General features: G+C 32.7%; 3 protein-coding genes and 2 long non-coding RNA genes across 5 annotated transcripts; 4 read left to right on the top strand and 1 right to left on the bottom strand.

The window, feature by feature from the left end:
* Window positions 1-893: 893 nt before the first annotated feature.
* Window positions 894-26,469, top strand: LOC133676500 (uncharacterized). Its single transcript, XM_062098171.1, has 2 exons — window positions 894-897; window positions 24,727-26,469. The coding sequence occupies exon 2, from the start codon at window positions 24,789-24,791 to the stop codon at window positions 26,169-26,171; it is 1,383 nt and encodes a 460-aa protein (XP_061954155.1). The 5' UTR covers window positions 894-897; window positions 24,727-24,788; the 3' UTR covers window positions 26,172-26,469.
* LOC133677693 (phenylalanine ammonia-lyase) lies at window positions 6,405-9,607 on the top strand. The gene is made up of 2 exons (XM_062099821.1): window positions 6,405-6,935; window positions 7,819-9,607. The coding sequence occupies exons 1-2, from the start codon at window positions 6,538-6,540 to the stop codon at window positions 9,566-9,568; spliced, it is 2,148 nt and encodes a 715-aa protein (XP_061955805.1). The 5' UTR covers window positions 6,405-6,537; the 3' UTR covers window positions 9,569-9,607.
* LOC133677695 (uncharacterized) lies at window positions 10,568-11,619 on the top strand. The gene is made up of 2 exons (XR_009835820.1): window positions 10,568-10,838; window positions 10,990-11,619. It is a non-coding gene; the product is annotated as an uncharacterized LOC133677695 (long non-coding RNA).
* LOC133677694 (uncharacterized) lies at window positions 10,840-11,584 on the bottom strand. The gene is made up of 3 exons (XR_009835819.1): window positions 11,440-11,584; window positions 11,280-11,362; window positions 10,840-11,004 (listed from the first exon to the last, which is right to left on the bottom strand). It is a non-coding gene; the product is annotated as an uncharacterized LOC133677694 (long non-coding RNA).
* On the top strand, window positions 18,985-21,524 carry LOC133676477 (isocitrate dehydrogenase [NAD] catalytic subunit 5, mitochondrial). Its single transcript, XM_062098142.1, has 7 exons — window positions 18,985-19,258; window positions 19,687-20,007; window positions 20,099-20,260; window positions 20,349-20,423; window positions 20,649-20,758; window positions 20,831-20,903; window positions 21,103-21,524. The coding sequence occupies exons 1-7, from the start codon at window positions 19,100-19,102 to the stop codon at window positions 21,292-21,294; spliced, it is 1,092 nt and encodes a 363-aa protein (XP_061954126.1). The 5' UTR covers window positions 18,985-19,099; the 3' UTR covers window positions 21,295-21,524.
* Window positions 26,470-27,843: the final 1,374 nt, after the last annotated feature.

Raw genomic sequence — 27,843 nt, 5'->3', positions numbered from 1 at the left:
AGCGTTGCTTTCGTTTTAGATTTATTGTATTTGAACGTGTAAATGTTTAAATTTGTAAAAAAATATTTAATTTTTATATTATTTTAATTTATTTTTATATATTTGATTTTAATTATCTTACTACTTCTGTTCAATATAGTTTTTTAAAAATATTACGGACAGGGTTACTAAGGGATCACGTCCGTCTGTATATTCCAGAGAGTTGAAAAAGAATTACTGTCAATGTCACTGCTACTGTTATCTCTCCAATGGAATTACAGATGGTATTATATATGTGATATGTTATATTTATAGATGGATACATTGACATAAAAATACAAACACTAGTGAAATTGCATACGGTATTTTTATCGGTTATATAGCAAACTTTTCAAGGGAAATACCGACAAAAATAAAGCTGGTAAAAAAAATTGGCATGCTTTGTCTTTTTGTAAATCTATTAGTAAATTTATTATATATAGACTCACCGATAAACTAAAAATTACTAATGAGAGTTTTTTTTATAGACTAGTTTTGTCTATGTGCTCGTCGGTAAAATATATATTATTGTACTATAAGTTTAGATAGTTAAAAAAAAATTATGTCGGTAAAATTATTAAATTTAAGAGGAAATCTGCTTACAAGAATAATTCAGTGGTAGAAGCCAAATTTCTACTGTATATTGTTTTTCGTCGGATTGTGAGTGGATAAATCTCATGCATGAAATTACAAGCTTTTTTTTTGTTTTATATAGTTCGATATTTAATTTAACGCTCAGTCGAGGTAATGTACAGGATTCGACGGCTTGTATAAGCGTGTCAGATTGTGGATAAATGATGAGGTAAGTAGGTGGCATGGCATGCATGGCGTAGAACCAAGACTCGTCTTTATGGACCTACCGTCCAACACCTCCTCCTCCTCTCCAGCTGGCGTGTCTTTTATTTTATATATAAATCACTATGATAATGATTGATTGGCCAATTGAATTGAAGTGTTCAAAAATCTATGAGCAGTGGAGACTGTGGGAGCGTTGGACATCATCAGCTTTCACTTGTAAGCTTTGATGGTTTCTTCTGAAAGTCTGCTGGTTTTTTCTACTTCTAACAAGTCTTATCCACACCATATAAAAACATTATTTCGAGAGAGATGTAAATCTCATGTCATTATAACAATTATAAAAATAATAACAAAAAAACAAATAATAATTATAAAAATTAAATTTTAAAAAATGAAATTAAAAAATAAATATTCAAAATAATATATATATATATATATAGCAATCAAAAGTTTGAGGATCAAATTTGATATAATCAAAAAATAATATGATATTTCTAAATTTTTCACAACTTCCGGAAAGTGTTTTCCGTCAAAAATATCAGGCTAAATTTTCCGTTGACCAGAAAATGTTTTTTGTTGACCGAAAAGTGTTTTCTATTAACTAACTTTTCTAATAACAAATAAATACAAAAAAATTTTAAAAATAATTTTTTCATAAATCATTTTTTATGAAACAAACACCTTCTAAATTACATCTCTTTGTTTCATCTTTTAATTTATTTGATATGCTATTAATATATGTCATTATTTCCATCTCTGATTGGATATCTCTTTGTATCACGATCCTATGTTTTGAACGTGGCAATTTCGTCGTAAGCTGGGCTTTCTCTCAGCCACCCCCATGGGAAAAATAGACGGATGTTTTTATTTTTTCACCGAATATTTGTTTCTTGATAAGATATACCATATTGACTGTATCCGAATATTAGTTTCTTAAAATTATACAAATAATATTCTTATCCTAAACCATTTCATTAATTAAATCCACAACTTTAATTTCAAGAGCTTTTATTGTAATTGTTTCAACCTTAATATTACATCTATTTGATAACCTTAATTTCTACATCAATAGTAAAATTAAAACACACAAACAAAAGAAATATAATAATGAGAAATTAAATTTATGATTCACTTCAAAAAAAGAAAAGGATCGAAGAACGTAAATTTTCGAGGAAGGACAGACTTGAAGGACTTCGTAGTTAGTACTCTTTTCTTTCTACAAGAATTTATTAAGCCCGAGTTCACAATTCAAACCTAATAAAAATAAAAATAAAAATAAAAAACCCTTCTCCTCCTCTACACTCCTAAAAGATATTCTAGCGCAGCCTTCATTTTGATCTAATTTTATTATTATCATTATTAAGCTGACACATAAAGTTGATAGGTTAGTAGTTCATATATACTTTATACTTTCAAAATTTACAAAGAATGAAAATATTTTGATAACTAAAAATATTGTTTCATAATTAAGGGTTTAAATTCGAAGTTATTGAAACTCACGAAGGTTAAATTAGGTGGAGTTATGTTGTGTCCCGATCGAGGAGGACATTTTAATTGTTTAATCTTAATATATTTAAAACATAAATAAAAAAAATACTTACTTAAAATAGACTCTAATATCATGGAAAACTATCTCTCTTTTTTCATAAATGAAATTTCCTAGTTGATTTTAATAGAAATATAACAAAAACAAAGTGGGATCCTTGCTGAATCCAATACTCAGAAAAGAAAAAAAAAATTAGTTCTTTTATTCAAAATCAATATTAACCAGTACATTTTGCTTTATTGTCTTTCATTATATATGTTTGGAGAAAACATTATAATATTTGACATTTTCCCTTTACATAAGGAATTACATATATATATATATATATATATATATAGGCTTATTTCATGAAAATATACATTTTTCACCTCCAAAAATTACTTATAATCCAACAATTATCATTAGTTTATTTTAATTTGAAAGCACTAGCTAGTATTCTGTGTTATTAGCACCCGCATTCCTACCACTCCAGTACCACTGGTTCCCTTCTTAAATAAACAACATCATTACTTGTGTGTGTACATATTAGGGTTTGAAAAATTATTTTTTAAAATATAAAAAATATTTAGGTATTCTTAATATTTTTTAATGTAATTCAGTTAATTTGATAAGTCTAAAAACAACTCGAATGACAGCTAAACATATAGTTTGACTCAAGACAACAACACAATAAAAAGTAAATCAAAACAAATTATGAGATCCAATTTTCAATAATAAGCACAATGTTGAAATATGAAATTGAAAGAAAAAATTAATTAAAACAAAAAATAACTCGATTCAATCTAGGTTAACTTGTCAAACTCATGACCCAAGTTAACTTGACAAACCTGTAACCTGGGTCATCAAATCAGGATAATCAATAGAAAAAAATTAAAATAAATTATGAAATACAACCTCCAATAAATCTAATGTTGAATGATGCAATTAAAATTTAAAAAAACTAATTAAAGAAAGGACATAAAAAAACAACTCGAATTAGCCCAGATTAACCTATCAAACCATGACCCAAGTCATGAGATATGGATAACCTCATAGAAAATAAATTAAAACAAATCACGAAACCTAATTCTCAATTAACTCAATGTTGAAGGATGTAATTAAAGAAGAAAGTCAATTAAAAAATAAAAACTCGAGTCAACTAAATTAATCGGTCAAACTCATGGTTTAAATTCTGAGATTGAGATAATCTTATAAAAACTATAAAATTCAATTTTAAATAATCTAATATTGAAGGATAAAATTAAAAAATAAAAAAGAAATAAAAAAAGATATTATTCAAGTAAATAGTGTTATGGAAAGAGAAGTTTCTCTTTTAATTTTTTTTGGGTTAATAAATAAATAAAATCAGAGACTTACAAGAATCTTACTGTTATAAAGAAATAAGAATTTAATTAACAAGACTAAATTACGAGTATAAGTAATGATATAGACCGATAGAGATCCGGATATTATGGTAACATATTTCCACTCACTGTATTTCCATAATGTAAATTATTATATTATATTATAGAAAACACTAAAAAATATGGGTTTTTCACCTTACATATGTGTATTGTCCAGTCTCTCGTATTTTACTGTGATTCATTGCTAAAATTTTCTTTATTTTATCTTAGTATGTTTACCATTTAATTTTAATATAAAGTTTAATTTTATTTTTATTTTTTCAGTTTTTATTTTAAGAGTAGAGAGAAAAAGGAATGGCTAGATTTTGAATGGAAAGAAAATTAGTTTCAACACCAATTCTAGACACCAACATAGTTAATTTTATTATTAACAAATTTTATTTGATTAAAAAAATTTTATTTAGATGTTTGTTCATCTTGAAATTGCATAAAAAACCTAAATTTAAACTCAAAAAGAATTTTAATTTCAAGTTGGATTGAATTTTTATTTATTTATTTATTAAGGTCATTTATAAGTTTGTTAATATAATTTTTCTAGGTGTTTTTGAATAAAAAAAACATAAATTATATTTTTTCAGCCGTTAAAGTGACTATGGTAACCAAACAACACATCATCTAGAATTTGTTTTTCAAAAAATAAACCAATCGTTTTTTTTTAAATATAACCTATTTTTTTTTATTCATGTGGGGTGTCCAGACCAGCTTGCGCGCACCACGACTATTCTCACGGGCCCTAACAATATTTAATTTAGAAAAGAAAAAAGAAAAAAAAGGACTCAGTCAAGTCTGTAATAAAGCGTGGGTCAATAAGAATCGTGTTGGATCACTAAATATGAGCGGCGGAGTTCTTGGCAGGTCAAACAATTCCAACGCACAGGATGGAATATTTTAGTTTCTCATGCACCACGATCAAATCTCGTTCATGTGCTCCTATCAAGTTGTAGATATATAGCATTTATAAATACCTTTGTTTATAAGGGATTATGCAAGGTTTAATTTAGTGTAAAAAAGTTTATATTTGAAGGAAAGTGCCAGGTATTAATATAAAATTCGTCATGAAACTTCACCAAAAAAACATAAACTTTGAGTTGAGATATTTAGTTTTGACGCAAGACAACTTCATGCCTAATTAACTGTAAATAATTATTTGAACAAGAATTGAGATAAGTTGTGGGCGTCCGTCGTGATTTATATATGAATTAGGATGAGTTGAAGAGTAGATAATGAGAGGAAAAACAAACTAGTAATTAATCACATGACTGCTACAACTACCAAGCCCACTAATAATTCAAGGGCATCTTCCTGGTAGGTATGTATATATTTTCGCTGGAGGCGAGACTCGTTCAAATAATAATTATAAAAAAAAACTATTTAGGTGGTGTTCGGTGATAAAAATTTAAGATTAAAAGGTTTATTTTTTCTATGGTTTCAAGTTTAAGCTTTATGATTGCTTATATGATGGCCACTGGAGATTTACATGGTCGTTAACTTCAGGGCCCGTGAGATTAGTTGAGGTGCGCACAAGCTGGTCCGGACACCTACGTTAAACTAAAAAAAAATAATTATAAAAGAAACATTGAATGATATAGTTAAGCTGATTACATTTTAATTTGTTTTTTAAGGTTATTAATTTAATTTTTATAAATTTTAGAGTCATTAGAAACTTATATTATCGTTAACTTCGTAACTCATAAAATTAATTAAAGTTCTAGAAAAAAGAAATGATAAAAGAAGAGCATTTCCACATTCAGACAGACATAACTATACAACCATTCTTAACCATCAACATGATGTCGTATATACCGAACATTGCTTTGCTTAAGTAGCCTGTGTAGAATAATATGTAATAATGTTGGTGGAAACGATTAATTACACCTCCTTTTAATTTATGAGATCCCCTTAATTTTCCTTGGCTTGAATCCGGCAGTACTAATTAAATACTAGCCAGCCATGTTGTTGATGAACATGCAATCATCAGTATACTTGCCTCTCCAACCTCTATATATATATTGCTTTGTTTTTTCTTAAATAGCAATATTTCGTTAGCTGGGAACTAGTCGCACGTTTATTTTAGGTTGCTGACTGATTCTAGGTAATAATATCATCACACGGCATGGACAATGATTATATATGACTTGAATTAAATATCCAAGAGATAGATTATTTGTTGGGGTGTAAGAGAATTTCACTCGTGAGAATTACCGATGATCATGACGACATGGGAGCCCAAGTCAAGGATTCAAGCCATTTGGTGAAAGAAAAATGCATGATTATTAGGTGGATCCATATGGTATTTGCTTTACAGCCCCGCGAGACTATGTACTTTATGGACACCAATATTATTCATTTTACATGGCAATACGAAGTTTCCCGTTTCTCACCAACCAAAACCTCGCCACCATGCACCCCTCCCACGAGTCAAATTTACCCTTCTAAGCCAATCGCCAATATTGATCCACAAAGACTCCACGCTCCGTGATTTGTACCCTTAGATTGTTCCATATCAATGGCCACAATTCAGTCTCAACAAACCCACTTTGTCACCTCTTGCCGGCCCTCATGCTTACCTACCATCTCCTGTGCATGATATTCAAGACTCCCAAGTCCCACCCCTCTATTTAAACCCCCTACACCTCCCCTCTATTTCTCTCAGGAAATCCCGTACTCCAGAACTCAAGATTTCCTCTACAGCAACTCCTCTTCCTCCATTCTTCAAGACTCCTTCTCTCTCATTTAAGCTTTTCTTTGGTCTAACATATATATAAATAAGAAATGGAGACAGTCACCAAGAATGGCTACCAAAATGGTTCTTTGGAGAGTTTGTGCGTCCACCAACTTGATCCACTCAGCTGGGGAGTTGCTGCCGAGGCAATGAAAGGAAGCCACTTAGATGAAGTCAAACGTATGGTGGCTGATTATAGAAAGCCTGTTGTCAAGCTTGGAGGTGAGACCTTGACCATTGCTCAGGTTGCATCCATTGCTGGTCATGATACTGGTGATGTCAAGGTGGAGCTTTCTGAGTCTGCAAGGCCTGGTGTCAAGGCTAGCAGTGACTGGGTCATGGATAGCATGGACAAGGGAACTGATAGTTATGGCGTTACTACTGGTTTTGGTGCCACTTCTCACAGAAGAACCAAACAAGGCGGTGCTCTTCAGAAGGAACTTATTAGGTGAGCAGATTTAAAAACCTCCAAACCTAAGTAAATGTTTGTTACTTCAAGTACGGTTTTCCTTTTCCTCTACCTTTTTTGCCTTTTTCACTGACGTGGTTGGTGTGAGGGTAGAGACTTGTTCACTCGAAGAGTTGAGTCTTCACTTTCACCATAAGAGAATACAGAAAAGGAGAGAGTTGGTAGCTAGGTCGAATTGACGCTATTATGACTTTTAAATGATCTCTTATATCATGAGAAATCCATGATATTTTGAAGAAGAGGTAGGTGGGCATCGAGTGGTGGTGGGCTATGGCCGTCCATTCAATGAGTTGTCTAGTAGAGAGAGACCGATGTTCCCATTTATAGACTTTCTACGACCCCATCTGACAACTCATCATCAAGTTCCATGAAAGTGGGGGAAAATATTTATGGACCGGAGTTCCTTATTTATAAGATCGGTAGTTAAAACTGATCAAGAATTATTTTGTTTTGGTGAGGAGTATTATGAATTTTTAATACAAGCAATCTAACTTTAAATAAGAGCTAGGAACTTCAATTTTTATCTTCTCACATGCCAACAAGCACCTTCATATTTAGGAATATTCAATTGGAAAGTTTAGGCGAAATTGGTCACCAGAACTGCATTGAGATTTCCGTTTCAACTTTATTTTATTCTTCCAATATCTGTTTACATCTTTTTGGTTAACCTTCTCTAGCTACCAGGTAAAATGGTCAATGCATGCTTTGACTGCTTAGCTTCGTGTGGAACTCATTGTTTAATCTTTTTTATATCTGACAGATTGATACTCACCAGTTTCCTTCTTGTGAGTTTGTGCTTTTGAAGCATTAACATAAAAACGTAATTGATTTGTTTATGGTGTTTTCTTCTTTCCCTCTTCAGATTCTTGAATGCTGGGATCTTTGGCAATGGAACGGAAACATGCCACACACTGCCTCACTCAGCAACTAGAGCAGCAATGCTTGTCAGAATCAACACTCTCCTCCAAGGTTACTCTGGCATCAGATTTGAAATCTTGGAAGCTATTACCAGGCTCCTCAACAACAACATCACTCCATGCTTGCCACTACGAGGCACAATCACTGCTTCAGGTGATTTAGTTCCACTATCCTACATTGCTGGATTGCTGACTGGCAGGCCCAATTCCAAGGCCACTGGTCCCACCGGAGAAGTGCTAGATGCAGCTGAAGCCTTTAAAGCAGCTGGCATTGAATCTGGATTCTTTGAGTTGCAGCCTAAAGAAGGCCTTGCTCTAGTTAATGGAACTGCAGTTGGTTCTGGCTTGGCTTCTATGGTTCTTTTCGAGACCAACGTTCTTGCTGTCTTATCGGAACTCTTGTCAGCGATTTTTGCTGAGGTTATGAATGGTAAACCTGAATTCACTGACCATTTGACACACAAATTGAAGCACCATCCAGGTCAAATTGAGGCTGCAGCTATAATGGAGCACATTTTAGATGGCAGCGCTTACATGAAGGCAGCTAAGAAGTTGCATGAAACGGACCCCTTGCAGAAACCAAAGCAGGATCGCTATGCTCTAAGGACTTCACCCCAATGGCTTGGTCCCCAGATTGAAGTAATCCGATTCTCGACCAAGTCAATTGAAAGAGAGATTAATTCAGTGAATGACAACCCTCTAATTGATGTTTCAAGGAACAAGGCTTTACATGGTGGTAACTTCCAGGGAACTCCAATTGGAGTCTCAATGGATAATGTACGTTTGGCTATTGCATCAATAGGCAAGCTGCTATTTGCTCAATTCAGTGAGCTCGTAAATGATTTCTACAACAATGGATTGCCATCGAATCTCACTGCTAGCAGGAATCCAAGTTTGGATTATGGCTTCAAGGGAGCTGAAATAGCAATGGCCTCCTACTGTTCTGAGCTTCAGTATCTCGCCAATCCAGTCACCACCCATGTGCAAAGTGCCGAGCAGCACAATCAAGATGTTAACTCGTTGGGGCTTATCTCTTCAAGAAAGACAGCAGAAGCTGTCGATATCTTGAAGCTCATGTCCACAACCTTCTTAGTGGCTCTTTGCCAAGCTATCGACTTGAGGCACTTGGAAGAGAACTTGAAGAGCGCAGTCAAGAACACAGTTAGTCAGGTATCCAAGAGGGTTTTAACTACAGGTGCCAACGGAGAACTTCACCCATCAAGGTTCTGTGAGAAGGAGTTGCTCAAGGTGGTTGATCGTGAATATGTCTTTGCCTATGTGGATGACCCCTGCAGTGCTACCTATCCATTGATGCAGAAACTAAGGCAAGTTTTTGTTGACCATGCGTTGGAAAATGGAGAGAACGAGAAGAATCTTAGCACTTCAGTCTTCCAAAAGATTGAAGCTTTCGAGGAAGAACTGAAGGCTCTTTTGCCAAAAGAAGTTGAGAGCGCAAGAGCAGCATATGATAGTGGGAATTCAGCAATTGACAACAAGATCAAGGAATGTAGGTCTTATCCACTGTACAAGTTTGTGAGGGAGGAGTTGGGAACTGTATTGCTCACTGGCGAAAAGGTCCAATCGCCCGGCGAGGAGTTCGACAAGGTGTTTACAGCTATGTGCCAGGGGAAGATCATTGACCCAATGCTGGAGTGCCTTGGGGAATGGAATGGTTCCCCTCTTCCTATCTGTTAAGTGTTTTCTTTTACCAATAAATTTGTTGCATTTTTTTGACATTTGTTTCGACGGCTTTTCTGTCCTTACAGTTTCTTGGCTATGTAATATATATATATATATATATATATATATATATATATATATAATGTCATGGAAAGGAAAAATCAGTTCCGAATATTTCTATTTCAATATATCTTGTCTCTTAAGGTTTTGTTTTGAAAGGGAGATCAAGGTGGTTAAATTCCCCACTGCCATGGATGCCTGTGGAATGAATATAAATAGCATGCCTGTGTTAGTTGTCGAAGCAATTTCACCGGAAAAAGCATCTCAGATGAGAATTCACAACTGATTCTCTCTTCTCTTGGGATATGAATAAATAGTTTTATTGCTAAAACTATATATACTTGGCAGATAAATATTCCTTTAACAAAAACTTTCCTACAGTTGTGAGTGGTTGCAGATCAGCATTGCAATCCTCTGTTTATCTGGCAATACCAGAGGTCATGGATGCACTTTAATGATGTCCACACATAATGTAATTTAAGTCAACTAATTGGGAGGTGACTGTTATTGTATATCTTGAATGGCAAACTGGTAGTTAGTTGTACAGGAAACTAGCTTCATTCGTGTAAAATATATATCTTTATATACAAAGATATTTTTTTATTTTAATATTCATTAAAATTTGATTACCGAGTCTTTAGCATAGTTATCAAACCTGATCTAAAAATTGACTCGGCTAAGAGGGTGGGTCCCGAGTTATACAGGTCAACTCGAAAAAATTAAAAAAAAAATATTTAAAATTTTAATATTTCATATGAAAAAATTAAAAAATAATTCATATGAATATATACTATACATGTTATAAATAATGAAGTTTAAAAAATTATTTCAAAAGGACTTTTATCTCACATTGAAAAAACATAACTTTTTTTTCTTGTGAACATAGAGTATATATACTAGAGGGCATAGTTTTTAAACCCGACCCGGCGGTCGACCCGGTATAATAACTGGGTCACGGGTCAGATGGGTTGACTCGGGTCAACCCAAAAAAATCTATTATTTATGGGTATAGTTTAATTTTCTCTCAATTTGTTGTTAACATAAACAAAAATAGTGCAAGAAACAGAACCTAGATTCAAGCAAAACGCTGGCAAGAAACAGAAAAGGTGTTAAGCTCAGCATAGAAAGAATAGAAAGAAAAGAGAACAGCAATTGAGAAAGAACAGAACAAGAGAGAGCAGAGGAGAATGAGCAGAGAATTGAGAAGAGAAAGGAGAACAGAGGGGTAAGCAGAGATCGAGAATAATATTCTGTATTTTTCTTCCCCCTCACACGTTTCCATACACCAGTTTATATACAAGCTTTTATTCTTCTACTGACTGTAACTATATTCAAGCCTTTAGTGTTATTGTTGTTTCTTGTTGCTCTCCTTCCAGCCTTCATCATGTCTCCTGGTTCGTAACAAAAGGATTGACATAGAACTTACATCCATGAAGAGAAACGAAACCAGTGAATACAAAAAGGAAAACTCATTTTAAACAGGTATGGATCAACATCCAATAATATGGTAGATCATCTTCTTAATTTTCAAATACAAAAAGAAAAACATGAATTACCCATGTAATTAAATACAACAAATTAAAAACCAGAAAACCCAGAAATCAGAAAAACCAAAAAGCCACAATGGAGAAAAAATTGGTAAAGAAGAAAAGGATATATAGTTTACCTACAAAACGCGGTTCTCCAAGTGTATAGTTACTGGTTTGCTTCATCAATCAGTAAAGAACAAAAATTTGAGAGAGAAAAAAACTGAAGAGAAACAACAAAAGTTAGTTTGTTAAGGGCCTTTTCTTGTTATTATAACCAAAAGAGAGACGGGAACTTACCAGCTATGGCTTGCCTTGAAGTTTTTTGTGGGTGGAGATTCATCTGCAACTGATATAGCTTGAACTTTGAAGAGATTAGGTTTATGTGAATTGTGAATTTGTGATTCTGTCTTCACTTTGTAATGCAAATGGTTTGATAATTAGACAGTGAAAAGATAAAACGATGACGTTTTATTTTTATTTATATGCTGGGTTTCATCCGGGTTTACCCGGGTCGACCGGGTTTCTCCGGGCCAATTCCCAAGCGGGTTTTTGCCTCCACCCGGACCGGTCCCAGGCCCGGGTCGGCCGGGTCCCGGGTCAACCCGCCGGGCCGGGCCGGGTTTTAAAACTCTGCTAGAGGGTTTCAAATCTCATATTTGAAAAATAAAAAAGGTCTCCACGGGGTTTTGCCGGGTCAACCCGAACCCGGGTTCCGAGTTGATTAACAGGTCAAACAGTTTTCTATGAGCCAATTGTTCGCCCGAGTTTTGAATGAAATAGACCCGACTAAGGCCCCGGGTCCTGAGTTGACCCACCGGGCCATGTTTGATAACTATGGTCTTGAGTAAAGATAAAGTCATTTGGATAAAAATATTTTGCAAAGAATACTATAAAAATGATTATAATTATGAAGATTTCTATTACATCAAAGCATTATTCAAAAATATTCATGGTTAATGCGCTCTTTTAAGATTAAATATTAATTAGAATTGTTGAGATTAATACATATTATATTATTATTATTATTATTAAATAGAGCAGTTGTTCCCATAAATTGAGGTATGAGGGATATCCGAAACTAATATGTGATTGCTTATTAAATGACAAGTACAATGAACCAACCCAAATGAGAATTCTATATGAAGAGATTGTTCATGCCTATGGAAATACTCACAAAGTTATGTAGATGATTCTTAGACTTGAGATCCTCAAGTTATTTTATATAAGAAATGTTATATTTTGATTATAACTGCACGTTTCTTGGATCAACGGTAACAAATGAGTAGATATTTGATATAGCATATCAAAGGTAACAAATCGGTAAATATTTGGCATAACATAAACTAAATAAAGGTATTTGAGTAGTTAAGAGAAGATTTATTATCCTAGATGAATTAGAAATATTATTTCATATGTTTTTAAATAGTATTGATTGATAAATTCTTGCGCAATGTAAAAAGTATCAAATTTTATTTAAATAATTAATGATTATGATATTGAGAAGAAACATGATTTGATAAAAATAAACACCTTTAATGCTCAAATATTTAAATCAATCAATTCTTGATAAAAAGATAATGGTTACATTGAGAATCTAGTAACTGAAAATTTAAGTCAACCTACATATAACCTTTCTAATATTTGGGGGATCATGAGACATTACTAAACAATGTACTTGATCTTTAAATATAAATAAATCAATTTATTGAATTGATAATAAGTTAAATTATTTAATTTATTTAATCATATTTTAATTATGATTATGATTTATATTTGGATCAATATATTAGAAATTTAGTGAGTCACATGTACTAAGAAACATTAGTAAGAAATTAAAATATGAGGACTAATCAAGTATGAGTTAATTGTAAATAAATTTTAGAAATTAAGGATTAAAGTGTAATTAATACATGAAATTACAATCTAGACTTTGAAAAATCAAGCATAAACTTGATTGCATAAATTTTTAATAATTGCTCTGAGATAAAATATGTTATATTTTTTAGGTGACAAAGTGATATTTTACAATTAATAGGATTATTAGGTTTTTCCCTTATATTTTTCTCTACAATATATAATGCATAGAAAAACATTAAAAGAGCTAGCTCTCAAGACATAACACTCAATCCCTCTCTTATAAAAGAATTTAGGAGATTTTTGATTTAGTGATTCATGTGTATTACTATTAGATATTGGAAATTAAATGATTTTTTGTTTGATCAAACTCCAAAAAAAATGATATTTAGATAATTTTCATTGAAACCCTATAACTTTATATTATGTAAATGGATTCGTAAAGGTTTTAAAAAAATTAAAATTATTATTTGTTTGTGTTCATGGTTTTTGCTAAACTCAATATAACATCCATGTTAAGCAATCCATATGTTTGTAGCAAACAAAGGATAATATATTAGGACATAGATGTACATTTTGTTGTAGGCTCCGCACAATCTTTTCTTTTCTTTTAATTACATGTGCTAGCAATCATGTTCTTCTTGATCATCCAGCGTATCTTGAAATAGATGCACATCATGAAAGTCTGCTAAAAACAAGTGTTAGAAATAATAGTTTTATAACTAAATTTAAAAGTAAAACGAGAAAATTCTTTACATTAAATGTTATTTGTTCAATTAAGGTCAAATAACGGTTATAACTCTCATCAGTTATCATTAAGATGTGTGATGGAATGATGTGAATCTTCTCCAGCAGTCTCACCACCTTAAAACTATTCTTTCTAAAACCTAACCTTTCGTCAACAACAGTCTCCATAAGTTACTACTCGTCATCAATCAACGTGATGAAATTAAAAAGAGCTCAACTAAGAATTATGTTTGCAAAAGCACCCTTAAATTTAATTTATACTTGTCTCAATCTAAAAAAAGTATAAAAAAAACAGATTTTTATTATTAAGTATTAAATAGTAAAATAATGGTCTTATGGAGGCAGAGATATTTATACTCAATGAGTGAGTCAGCGTGGGTAGCACCAGTCTTGATTGACTTTCCTTCTTTCAAGTCAGAATGTGTTCCTGCTGCAAGAGTGGCAGAAAAGGGCCGTTGTCTACACTGATGTCAGGAGAAGAGGGGCCCGGAGAAGACGAAGAAGCGCCCTTTTTTTTTTTTTATTGAATTTAGTACCGGAGCGGAGGACAAGGCCTCTCTTTCTTAGAGCTCTACCACTTCTAGAGGATGAGCATCTTTTTCCACTGATTGGGAGAAAGCATCAGCCGCTTCGGATACGTAAGCTGCTATTGACAAATATAGCTATTCCTTAGCTCAGTTTTAATTTTAATCCAAGTATGACCTAAACTTTAATTATTCATGCATTTGATTCAAGCCATTTTGAATTAATTGGATCTTTTTTAAAATAAAATTATAAGTTTAATGGTGAATTATAAATATTATATGAGATTATTTTTCACAACTAAGATAAAAAAAAACTTTAATTATTAAAAAATGTATTAAAATAAATAATATAATATTTTAAATTAAGGGATGAAGTGAGAAATAAGAAATGGTGAATTAAATGTTTATATATTATAATAATTTTGAAAATGTTATAAAAAAATTTATGTAACTTTAAGTATACGTGAAATAAAATTAAAAATAATTAATTATTGTTAAAACAACATTTAATTTCATTATGTGTTTTAAGGAAAAAGTAAAAATATATCATATTTATCTATTTAAAATAGATTGAAGGGAGATAAATAATTTCAAAAATCTGCAAAGATCAAATCAAATAATAATGAATAAAAAAGAAGAAGAAAAGAGAAACAAAGCAGGAAGAAGGAAAAAAGGGAGAACAAGAAAAGATAAAAAGCAAAAGGTGAGGCGGGCCTGGCTTATATTTTAGGCCTTCACTTGTAGGCTTGATTTTTGGGCCATCACTGTGAGGCTGCGCATGCCTAGGCCCAGTGTGTCAAGCCCAACACAAAAATAATAATTATATACCACATCTAGAAGGTTAGACAAAATAACAAATCATGGATAAATTATTAAAATATATTTTTTATATATTTAATCACACTTATTTTATTATTTTTAAATATGGAAATTATGAGTATCAATAATATGTATCAAAGATAAATATATTAAGTTAATCTACAAATTACTCCAACAGCGAAAATGATTGAAATTATGCTTTATTAATAAAAACATGCATGAGGGGTATTTGCGTAAAATATTATATAACAATATTTTCTAACTATTTTCGTAAACTACAGCTAGCACTCCCGTCGTCATCCGTATCACTAAACCCCTGCTGCTTCACTATTTTTGTAGCTGTCATCGTCACAAGTCACAACACTGTCTCATAATCATAATATATCATTATTACTTTAATTCTATCATATTTTTTCATATTATTAATTACTAAACATGGTAAATTTGTTTCACATGAAATATTTTACATAGAAAATAATTATGGCAAAGTATCATAAAGGAATAATCTTACGTTGTAGTGTTATTTTTTATTTAAAAATTTATCTAAATAATATTTTTTATTTTGTTTTTAACATTACTATATTAAAAAAATTAAAAAATAATAAAATAATTTAAACTAAACAAATTTAATTTTTTAAAAAAACCAAGTGTCACCAAACACTCTATAAGAAGGTGTTTAGATATGCTGGTGTGGCTCCGGCTGAAAGTAAAATCAATTTACACATGTTTGATTAACACCTGCCATAATTTTTTTTAAGTGGGTCCCAGTCCAAACTGAGTTTGAACTGCTATATGTGAAAAGTGTTAAATAATATTTATGTAGTCTTATTTATTACCATGTGCAGCTACTGTGTAAATATTGGTTTGTTTTCTTTTCTGCCGTGAGGTGATGGGAGTTGCTGCCTTGTTTGTCCAGCTGTATTCATTAATATACTATGTGCAACTACTGTGTACTTGTGAGGTGTAAAATCTGTATTTGTTTTCTTTTCTGCCATGAGGATTAACGGAAGTTGCTGCCTTGTTTGTCAATGCTATTCATTGCTGTTAAAATGCTTGTTTCAGCTACTGTGTGCATATGAGTTGTGAATATTGTTTCAGCAATTGTGTGCATGGGAGCCAGTGTATGAAATATATGTATATGCTACTCTAACTGTTGTTTCAGCTACTAGATTTGTCACCGATTCAATTGGAATATATGTTTTCTTTGGTGCAGTTGTTGTTGGAGTTCTTATCCCAAAATTATGTTTATTATGTGAGGTGTGAATTGTAGTTCAGTTACTGTTGTTTTTTAGATGATTTCGGTACATGTTGCAGTTCTTTCACTGAGTTTTATAATTTGTGAATTGCTGAAACTATCATGGTCTGTTATGGTGAAAAGTAAAGAAAAAAAAGTGGGCCAAGGAATCTTAAATAATATAATGAGAACAATACAAATGAAAGAATACATGTTAGAATGTTGTCCATGTATGAGCTGTAATATTAACATTATATGTTACTTTTACAGTCTATACATGTGATAATGTACTTATGTTGAAAGCTGAATAACTTGTAAAAGAGACGTAAACAACATTAAATTTTTTCTATATAAAAAGTAATGTTTGTAAGCCAACTTTCAATGAGCTATTTTTCTTCATAACAAACCTCAACTGCATTTTATACAAGTAAGTGGAACACTCTGTTTTTGTTGGCTGTACAGGTATGGAAAAGCTTATGTCGCACCAACTTTTTAATAGTTTTTTTTATTAAATAATATTTAATTATTTAAATATTTTTATTAACAACATATAATTTTTTTTTGTTTACATGTAATTGAAGTTATGGATGATTCACGGTTTAATGACATATTTAATGGGGATTTCGATGGCAATTATGATAATGTAATGAATCGCATTGTAGACCACATTAATTATCCTAATTATGAAGATAGTGGTGCCTCAATTGTTGGTGTCGGAGATGACGGAGATGGAAACGACGCCGACGACAGTAATGATGATGATGATGGTGGTGACGATGACAGTGATGATGACGATGAATTTATTTTAAGGAGGCATTTTGATATGAAAAAATTAATTATATACACAGTTGGAGCTATAAACATGTATTATATTAATTATATGTATAAAGAACCATGTATGGTTTCGTATAACACAGGGATGCGTTGGTTGACGGAGGTTTTAAGAGTCATTGGAAACGAAGTGTTAACATGTTTAGGATGGACGCAACCACTTTATTGAGTTTGTGCACTGAATTAGAAACGCACCATGACTTAAAATCATCAAGAAAAATGAACGTTATTGAAAAGGTGGCAATGTTTCTATTTACAATAGCAGTTGGGGAGTCAAATAAACAAGTGTAGGAAAGATTTCAGCATTCAGGTGAAACTATTAGTAGATGTTTTAAAGAAGTGCTTAAATCATTATATTTGTTTGTTGTGGAAGTCATAAAACTATTAGATCTATAATTTACGAGCACACCAAGAGAAATTGCTATGAATCCAAGATTTATACACATTTCAAGGTAACATGAATTTTTGTTTAATTAAGTTGTTTAAATGAGTATGAAATATGTTATAAATGTTTATGAGTACTTAATGTTTTTGTGGCCTGTAGAATTGTGTCGGTGCAATTGATGGCACACATGTTCGTGCTTGCATATCATCTGAAAATCAAATTCCATTTATTAGAAGAAAAGATGTATCAACACAAAATGTCATGGTCGCTTGTAGTTTCGACATGCAATTCATGTTTGTGTGGGCAGGATGGGAAGACAGTGCACACAATATTCGTATTTTTCTTGAGACTATTGACAATAGCAATATAAAATTTCCCAAACCTCTAGAAAGTTGTGATTTTGAATAAATTAAGGATTTGGTAATTGAAGAAATATAATTTGTTTTTTTAGTTTTGTTAAAAATTACCATATTGTTATTATTTGCAGGAAAATATTATTTGGTTGATGCTGGATATCCAAATGAGTATGAGTATTTGAGTCCCTACAAAGGCGAGAGGTATCACTTCCAAGAATTTAGGCATCGTGGACAACCAAGTGGTCGGAAAGAAGTGTTTAATCGTGCACACTCATCACTACGTAACGTGATTGAATGTTCTTTTGGGGTATGGAAACAGAGGTGGAAAATTTTACAAAACATGTCTGCTTATCAATACAAAACACAAGTTGAGATTGTAGTTGCATCAATGGCACCACATAACTATATTAGAAGAAGATAGAAAGATGATACGGTTTTTTCTGAGTATGATCGCAATCTCAATTTAAGTCTAAATGACTTTTTACTTGATATTGTTCATCGCTCGGTCGTTCAAGAATCACAGAAGCCTTCATGTATGGATTTTGAATGCGATGGAATTGCAAATAGTTTGATGGAACAATAAATGAGTACATTAATGTATAAGGATTTTTTATTTCGTTATGTAATTATAATTACAAAACACCTATGTTTTGCAATTATATACGTGTGTATATATATGTTCTTTTAAGTAATTCTAAAATCAAATCTAAAACACAAAGCATATTAACCAACACAAGAAACTATTTTTTTTACAACAATTTCAATCACAATTTTAACCAAACACAAAACTGTTTTTTTCCACCACAATTTTAACCATAGTTTTAACCAAGCACAAGAAACTATTTTTTTAAAACCACAATATTAACCACAGTTTTAATCAAATACTAATTTTTTTTTAAAATAAACCTTATAAAAAAAATATTTTTTATTAAACTGTTTTTATCAAATCTCAACCATAAAAACTATTATAATACAAAACTCACGCTCGGCTGCAGCACGTCAAAACAAAATTTCATAAATAACAGCAGCAACAACAACAAATCAAAGTCACAGCCTCGACTTTAACAGTATTAAACAAAATTGAAAAGTCTGCGGCGTTATATTATAATAATATTCCCTTTGGCCTTTCATTTTATTTTATATTTTTGTTAGTAATAACAAAGGAAAGAAAGGAGGAGCAGCGCTTACAGAATCAATCAATCAATCAATGGCCCTTGTGCAGGTGTTGAGGCGCGTTCTTGGTGCAAGCGGCTCCACCCAGATCTCCTCAACGGCTAGGGCTTTCTCTTCTGCTCCGGCTCCCATCATAGCCACTCTCTTTCCCGGTGACGGTATCGGCCCCGAGATCGCCGAGTCCGTCAAACAGGTCCGATTGAACACTATTTATCTCCCTCTCTCTATCTCATAGTATTCTTGTTTTTCTCAAGTAATGTTTGCATGTTATGTGTTTTGTTAACGATGATGGCACCCGAATTCTCTGTTAAATAATTCGCTGTAGTAGCAGACTGCAGTCACCTCTTTTGCGCAAAATGTTTTAATGTATTATTTTCATCACCGTTTTCGGAATTCGGTGTCTTAGTCTTGTTGATGTTTATGGAGAAAAGAAAGGGTTTTGTATTGATCTGAATAAAGGGGTAATGACCAAATCTTTAGTTTCTTCTTCGATATTTTTAGTACATAATAAATAAGGGTTCAGATATAAAATTCAAGATAAATGTTCATGTTTCTGCGTGTAATTGTTCTGTTTATTTATTGTATAGCCATGGCTATTTATCTTAATTTCCACCATCACAGGTGTTTCAAGCAGCTGAGGTGCCAATTGAGTGGGAAGAGCACTATGTTGGGGATCAAATAGATCCAAGAACCCAGAGTTTTCTGACATGGGAAAGTCTGGAATCTGTCCGAAGAAACAGGGTTGGCTTAAAAGGGCCAATGGCCACACCGGTTGGAAAAGGCCATCGTTCCTTGAACCTTACTCTTAGGAAAGAGCTTAATTTGTATGCCAACGTTAGGCCTTGCTATAGCCTCCCTGGTTATAAAACTCGGTATGATAATGTTAATCTTATCACTATTCGTGAGAATACGGAAGGAGAATACAGTGGACTTGAACACCAAGTAAGTTTCTTTAGAGAGTTTTCAGATGTGCATTAACGAGTATACAAGGTGTATAAAGTTAATGGATTGGTTCATTTAATGCTGGTGCTAGGTGGTGAGAGGTGTAGTTGAAAGTCTCAAAATCATTACTCGTCAGGCAAGTTTGAGAGTTGCTGAATATGCTTTTCACTATGCAAAGACCCACGGACGAGAGAGAGTATCAGCTATACACAAAGCTAATATTATGCAGAAAACTGATGGTCTTTTCCTCAAGGTAATCTTGTTTTAGCTGCTTCTCACATCACATATTACATTGTTATTTACCAAGTATCTCCGTATTAAGTTGATTTAATTTCCTGCAGTGCTGTCGTGAGGTTGCAGAGAAGTACCCTGAAATCACATATGAAGAAGTTGTTATTGACAACTGCTGTATGATGGTATCGTAAATTTCTTTCTTAAAGTTTTATAAATTAATTACTGTGAATGAATAAGTGGGAGTTTGGGGGTGTTTAAACTATGAAATTTTCTGTTTCACTCACCCACATGATGTCCCGAGCTGTTAACATGGGGGTCTCTTTTCTTACACTATCACTGTTGTCAAGGATAATCTTCTGTTGGAGAAGATGGAAGTGTCATTTCTGATTTTTGTTTCTCATGCTCAGCTTGTGAAGAATCCAGCTCTTTTTGATGTACTGGTGATGCCTAACCTCTATGGTGACATTATCAGTGACCTTTGTGCGGGGTTGGTTGGTGGTTTGGGCTTAACACCAAGGTATTTGAAGATCTTCATTCGTGCACAGTAGTACAATTCAGTTTTTCTGACAGCATTTGAATTCTTCTGCAGCTGCAATATTGGTGAAGCAGGGATTGCCCTTGCTGAAGCTGTGCATGGTTCTGCACCTGATATTGCTGGCAAGGTTAGCATTCACAGCTAATTTACGTGTTTTCTTTGTTCTATCCAGAGTTTCTCAACATGCAACCATGCAATGTGCATGGATGCCTATTCATTTTTATGTTGTCCTGCTTTCAACTTGAATAGCTGGTCTTCCTAAATTTCTCTCTGATGGTTTTTTTCATCTGTCTATATTAACCTCTTGTGTGGTTGAATGTGCATAGAATTTGGCAAACCCCACTGCTCTACTGTTAAGTGCTGTCACAATGTTACGCCATTTAGAGCTCTATGACAAAGCGGAGAGGATCCAGGATGCCATTCTTAACACAATTGCCGAGGGAAAGTATAGGACTGCAGACCTTGGTGGTTCTTCATCGACAACTGATTTTACAAAGGCAATCTGTGGTCACCTTTGAAAATACTGATGGCGGATTTTAGTGCTGCAAATATTTTTGATTTAATTGTCTTGTTATTATTCTCGTTGTAATAACAGAACGATGTGGCCCTTTTTAGCCCTTGTTCGGATTTGCATTCCATTTCCAACACTTTCAGGCACGCCCCTGTTGTCGTACTCTTTTCTTTTTCTTTGTTTTTGTTTTTGTTTTTGCTATAATAATTAAAGTTGACAAAGGACTCTATTGACTAATTTATTCACAATTAATTATTCAACTATTTAAATCGCTCTCATATTCTTGTTCAAATTACTCTTGCACGAGATTCAACACCCCAAGTACAGGCAGAATGCCATTCCACAGCATCAGTATGATTTCTTTAAAAAACAACACTGTCACGCTCAAAATAATATATTTTATGAGTTCTGGCCTCTTGATCAGCAAGACAATGGCATGGGATGTTTTCCTTAGTTTGCAGAACGCCATTCAACACCATCATCATCAGTATGATTTCTTTCATCCAAGTAAGAATTTGGCAGATCGCAACTTACGAAGTCTCAAAATGACATCAGTGCTGGTGTTTCTCACAGATTGCAGAAAGCAGCATCGATCGCCTCTTCCCAGGACCGTGAACCATCATAGAATCGGATCTCTAATAGTCAACCAAAAGATGTTGTATAAGGAAGATCTTAGCTGCTACATCGCGATGTTGTTGAAGAAGAAACAATCTGAGCTACTACATGGAATCGAAATCAATCTAGGCTTTTTAATTGATTTCTCCCTTCCTGCAATCTCTCCTGCGTTGTTAGAATCTTGCTCTCTTCTCGTTTGAAACTCACTGCGTTTTGTAACAGGTATCTTACAATTGTTTTTCGAATCGAGATATCAAAACGTGTTGCTAGTGTGTTTTGCTTTTGTTAAATACGGTTAATCAATCACAATATAGGTTGTTTTGACTTGATTTAATCAAACTTGGAAAAAAATTTAACTGTTGAAATGTTAATCCTAAAGCTTCAGAAATCCTAAAAAATTCAGTTTTTGTTTGAATACCAACAATACTCAAAATCCCATACATGTTTTAGCTATTGTTAACCTTTTATTGAAAACCATTATAAACCCTAAAATTAAAGCTCACAGTTTACTATTCATATAACCTTGATTGTTTGAATTATTTTTTTTTAAAGAGAGAAAAGTTTTCCGTTATTTAAGTTATTCCAAAATTTATAAAAATTAAAAATTAAAAAAAGAAGAAGATCAAATTGTAAAATTAGGTTGATTAAAACAGATTTTGTTAAAATCACCAGCCTTGGATAAATTACTTGTGGAAATTTATTTGATTGATTTGGGTTTGTTGAAATTTTAGATTGTGGGGTGTGAAATTGATATTTTAAAAGATTTGGTTTTGTTTTGTTGGTATAAATTTCATATTAAATTCGAGTTTTGTTGAGTTATTTTGAAATTTATTTTTATTTTCTTGGTTGTCTTATATTTTTACATTCATTGATTGAACTTTATAAGTTTAAATTTTTTGATTGATTTTTATTTAGTTCAATAAAAAACTAAAAAAAAGAGTTAAGAGTGGTGAAAGACAAGAAGATATGAGAATAATATCAAGAAATGTCAAGTTAAGAGTGAAACACGAGTGAAGATATATATTTGAGTGCAAACAAGTAATGAAGTGTGTGATATTTATTACTAATATCTTTTATAACTTTTGAATATGTCTTTCAAACATAAGTCAACATCTAATTAAGATGATGATTTGAGGTTACATCATTTAAAGGAGACAAGAAAAATGATAAGAATTATTAAACACCAACACATGATCCATTACATATATCAATTGGGCCTATTACAAGGTCAAAAGCTAAAATGACTAAAAAGTCATTTAATTGGATAATTCGAGATATTTAAGTCTTATTTCTTACAATATTTACATATTCAACTTTTTAACCTATTTACATATCAATTGAGCTTATTTTTTTAATGTGTAATTTTATATTAATGGACATAATTTTCAATCTAATTATTAGATTAAATTAAAATTTTAATTATAAAGACCTTGTATTTGATAGGGTTAAAATTTCATAGTGATAAGATATGAAAAGACTTTGCAATAAAGCCTATAATTTATTGTTCAAGATTGCAATGTTTTCTTAATTGATTTATGATTTTTCTCCTATTTTCTAAGAACTATGTTGTTATTTCCAACTTTTTTTAGGATGTATTAACTAGTATAAATAAATTTATTTAACTTGTATTAGGATTTGGAGTATTTTGATTTCAAAAATAATATCGTGTGTGCAAGGTTGTTCATACTTTTAATTTTTCATTGAACTCTTCAGAATTTATCAAAAATTATTTTTTGTGGCATTCATCCTTATATTTTTTCAAATATGATTTCATATAAAATTACAATTATATTATTCTTATAATTTCTTAATACATTCACATCACAATAATAAAAATATATTTTTAAAAATTTTCTTTTATAATTTTAATAATTTTTTTTCTTCAATAAATAGATACTGAATAAAAAAGTTGCCAAAAAGGAATTGTACTAATAGGATAAAGAGTTTTTTTTAATTAAAATGATGTCTTTTCTATTCTTATTTTGAATTATTCCGGGTCTTTTGAATATTTATTCCAATTGTCTTCTAGTTTTATTAATAAAGTACATGCTAAAGAAAAATTCTATTTTTTGGATTGAGAAAATAAATTCATAAGAAAAAGTACTATACTAACAAATTATTTTATTTCAACAAAATTTAAATTATTCCTTTTCTTATAAAAAATCATCGACATATAATTAAATAAAAAAACTAAATAACTCCCCACAACATAAAAATAAATATCTTAAACTATATATATTTCTTAAATTTCTAATTTAATTTTTAATTTACATGAACATTTTTTTTTCTAATATTTATTTATATTTATAATTTATTTAATTAAGCATATGTGTCAACTTTTCAATTCTGAATAAAAATATTCTTCAAGCTAGAAAATGAATTGACATCACTCGATTCATTTTTTTCATTGAAAATGAGACTCGTGACACAAGTAAATTGTCTGGTAATAATTCTATAAATTATTAATAGGATTCAAATTATTTAGTAAATTGAATTCAATTTAATATTTGGTTGCACATAAGGTGTAAGGTGCTTTTATATTACAAATATAAGTTATTCCATTTAATATTAAGGATGCATTCACTTCATTTTATATATATATATATATATATATATAATTCAAAAATAATTTGCTTGTGAAAATATTAGGATTAAATTTTTAGCAATCTATCACGTGTTTTTATTTTTAACAAGTTAAAATTTACTATTCATCCTTAAATGCAATTAAATTTCACTTCATGCTGCTGCTGTTGTTTAACTAACTGAAAATGAAGAAGCGTTTAGTCACCACCTCCGTTTCCATCGCGTGAAGAAACTAACCCACCCCCTCCTCCTCCTCAACTCAACCCCTCCTTGTCAACGACACCCAAAAAGAAAAGAAAAAAAATGACCGATCAGTCGTCCCGTCTGAGCATCACCAACCTTCGGACAGCCTCGAAGCTAATCAAACAGGCTGCCTCAACCTTCTCCTCCAATCTCTTCACCTTACTCTTCCTCTCTTTGTTGCTTTTCTCTTTCCGTACATTCTTCGAAAATGGGGCCCACGTCTTCTCTTCTTTCATCGACCGCGACCCTTCTCTCAAATCACTCCTCTCCCGTCTCGACCTTGCCGGCCGCCACCACCACCGCATTCACCATCCCCTCCCTCGCCGTCACCGTCCCTTCCTCCACCTTACTCGTGTCGGTACCCTAGATGATGATTTCTTTTCTGCTGATGAAGAATCTGATTCCCCCCTCTTCCCAAAGTTCCCTCCCAATAGGAGTTTCGTGATTCTCCACAACTTCGATCCCGAATTCGGATTTTCCGATGCCGTCATCGATAACGGGATTAAAGTCCCGGAAATTGTCCGGTCCGGTATTCAGTTCAAGGCTGCGGAAGAAATTCATTCGTATGTTGATAATACAAATCATGATAACGATGAGGATAGTGAAAGAAGCCGCGAAGATTTTAGTAAAGAGAATGGAGAGGAGAAGATAGTGGATTTGCAGTTTCTAGTGAAGGGGTTGGAATTGGGGAGACGCGACGCAGCTGCCTTGTTTTTTCTAGTAAGTTTTCTATCTGCTGCTTATGGTTGGGTCATTTTAGGATTTACTGCAATATATTCGTGGGTTTTAGGTATTGTTTTTGTTGTTGTTGTTAATGATTTGTTAGGGAGGTATGGTTCGTTTATTGGGGTTGTTTGGGATGGGTCTAGATTAGGGAGTAAGAGATTAGCTGGGTTTATTTTGATGAGGTGGGCAGTGAGGGATGCTTTGACTCAGTTGGTGGGCTTGTGGTTTTTTGGTGAAATTGAGGATCAGTATTCATTTTTTAAGCTTTTCATCAGGTTGAAGTTGATGCCGTTTTCGATTATGTTACCATGGATTAATGGGTTTGAGAAGGAGATTTCGAGGTTTTTGGTTATTTGGATGTTGTTGGATTTGGTCGTGGGGTTTATATTTGCTGTGGATGCTTGGGTTACAGTTGTGGATACAAGAAGAACTGGGAGAGAAATTTTGAAAGAAGGCTGTTATTTGATATCCACTATGTTTAATCAGGCATTACAGATTAAATGTTACGAGGAAATACTTTGTGGGTCAGCTGCGAGATGGGTTTTTTCTCGGGTTTTTGGGAAGTTTTTGGCCACCCTTTTGCAGTCAACATTTGAGGTTTACTTTATGGTGGCTTGGCTCATTTTTTACTTCGTGGCGAGGTGTAAGGAAGCTGATTCTGATGGAAGGAGGTTTGGGAGGAGAGAATTAGAGGGGTTGATTGATGGCTTAAGATGATAACCATAGATGATGAGATTTCTGCTCTTTCATTTGCAGGCTAATTCAACAACGATGCTTAAATAGCAAGTGCGATACTCTGTCAGTACGCTATTTTTGAATTCCCAATGAGTCAGCACTGCCACTGGCTGCTGTAGCCACCAAAATTGTTGTATGTATTTTTATTGCGAGGCAATATACTACTTGTGGATAAACTCACAAGTGCTTCATGTGTATATTTGTTGCAATCATTGTTCTAAATGCCTTTCAATACTGTTGCTGCTGTTGATCATGATATGGATGAAGGTATTTACTTACATCACCCTGAGTATTTCTTATGCGCATTTAACTCCAGAAGTTTGTGATTTTTTGTCTTGTGCTCCCTTTTTTTTTTCATCTAAGCTAGACAGCGGGGTTTGGTTCTGTTGTGCATTTCATGTGGACTTTTTCTTGATTCTCCTTGCTGCTTGTTAGAAGAAAGAATCTTGACTGTGTTATTCTTGCAATAAATTAAGTATCTTAATCCGAAACAAATTGATAGAAACTTTTATTACTAACAGTAAGGACTGATGCGGCAAGGATTGCCGTGATGCTGACTCATCTCCTTGTTAAATTTTGGTAGACATAAAACCAACTTGAGGTATTTCAAAAGGTTGTCATCCCTTGGTAGCATTCAGATGCTGTCCCATTTAACTTCCATCCCGGACACAATCGAAACTCTACCTTTAAATCTACATATTCCTGTGTTGTTGAGCTAATACAGAGAGTTACATAAACGTAAATAGATTTCATCTAAAATATATATAAAATTTATCCACAACTTTTGTCAAAAAGCTATGGTGAGATTACTTTGTTCCAGTCTTTTTTTTTACCGGTACACATAGATGGTGATGTATTGTTAGTACATTTGATAGAAGACGTGTTAGTATGTACTCGATTTCATCTGTCCTAAATTTTCAGTTCTCATAATTATTTTGCATAGATGCTCGTCAAGAAGTTAGTGGTGAAGGATTCTTCGTTGCCCATGCTGGGGTAAGAGAACTGATTGAGATATTCTCTTAGTTTCCTTGTTTACTTTGTGACTTCATCCGAAGAATTGTGAGATCTTAGGAAGAGTTATCTATCTTGAGTGTTTGATGAAGTCTATTAGAATAGAGGCATTACTGTTATGAACAATGATTCTGGTTTGAGAAAGGCTGGCATAGTTGATGTGCAAATATTTAGACATTTGAGATCTGTAAATGAGGTTACTTGTTTCAGTTCTTCCGATGCTTTCTCTGTTTTCAGTGGTATACACAGATAGTGACCTGGAGCTCATGTGTTTGAAGAGGTAGTAGTGCATATTCTTTATTATATTTTAGCAAAAATGTTGAAGAGATGCTCACAAAATATAAGAGAATTTAAGTTGATAAGTTTAGTGATGGATTCTTAGATTATCTTAACATGGTGAGGATATTAGAAGGTGCATTAGGTGTAAAGCTTTCGAGGAATATATCTTCTGGCGAGAAAAAACACTTTTGAGGGGAGGGGGGGGGTGTTATTTCCAAGTCTTCCCCTTATTTGCCTGCAAGGGTGGGATAAATTTCTCTGTAGTTTTCCTTTGAACAATCATGGAGATCTGTTTTCAACATATGCATTGAACAGGTAATGGGCATACATGCAGCTTGGGGTGAGCAAAAAAACCAGGAAAAAT

Source organism: Populus nigra, chromosome 17, assembly GCF_951802175.1.
Source record: "Populus nigra chromosome 17, ddPopNigr1.1, whole genome shotgun sequence".
Taxonomy (NCBI): domain Eukaryota; kingdom Viridiplantae; phylum Streptophyta; class Magnoliopsida; order Malpighiales; family Salicaceae; genus Populus; species Populus nigra.
This window is presented reverse-complemented; position numbering and strand designations above follow the sequence as displayed.

Coding starts and splice junctions, on each gene's coding strand:
- LOC133677693 (XM_062099821.1), top strand. CDS start 6,538: ATGGAGACAGTCACCAAGAATGGCTACCAAAATGGTTCTTTGGAGAGT. Junction 6,936..7,818: donor CTTCAGAAGGAACTTATTAG/GTGAGCAGATTT, acceptor TTCCCTCTTCAG/ATTCTTGAATGCTGGGATCT.
- LOC133676477 (XM_062098142.1), top strand. CDS start 19,100: ATGGCCCTTGTGCAGGTGTTGAGGCGCGTTCTTGGTGCAAGCGGCTCC. Junction 20,008..20,098: donor ACAGTGGACTTGAACACCAA/GTAAGTTTCTTT, acceptor TGCTGGTGCTAG/GTGGTGAGAGGTGTAGTTGA. Junction 20,424..20,648: donor TTGACAACTGCTGTATGATG/GTATCGTAAATT, acceptor TCTCATGCTCAG/CTTGTGAAGAATCCAGCTCT.
- LOC133676500 (XM_062098171.1), top strand. CDS start 24,789: ATGACCGATCAGTCGTCCCGTCTGAGCATCACCAACCTTCGGACAGCC.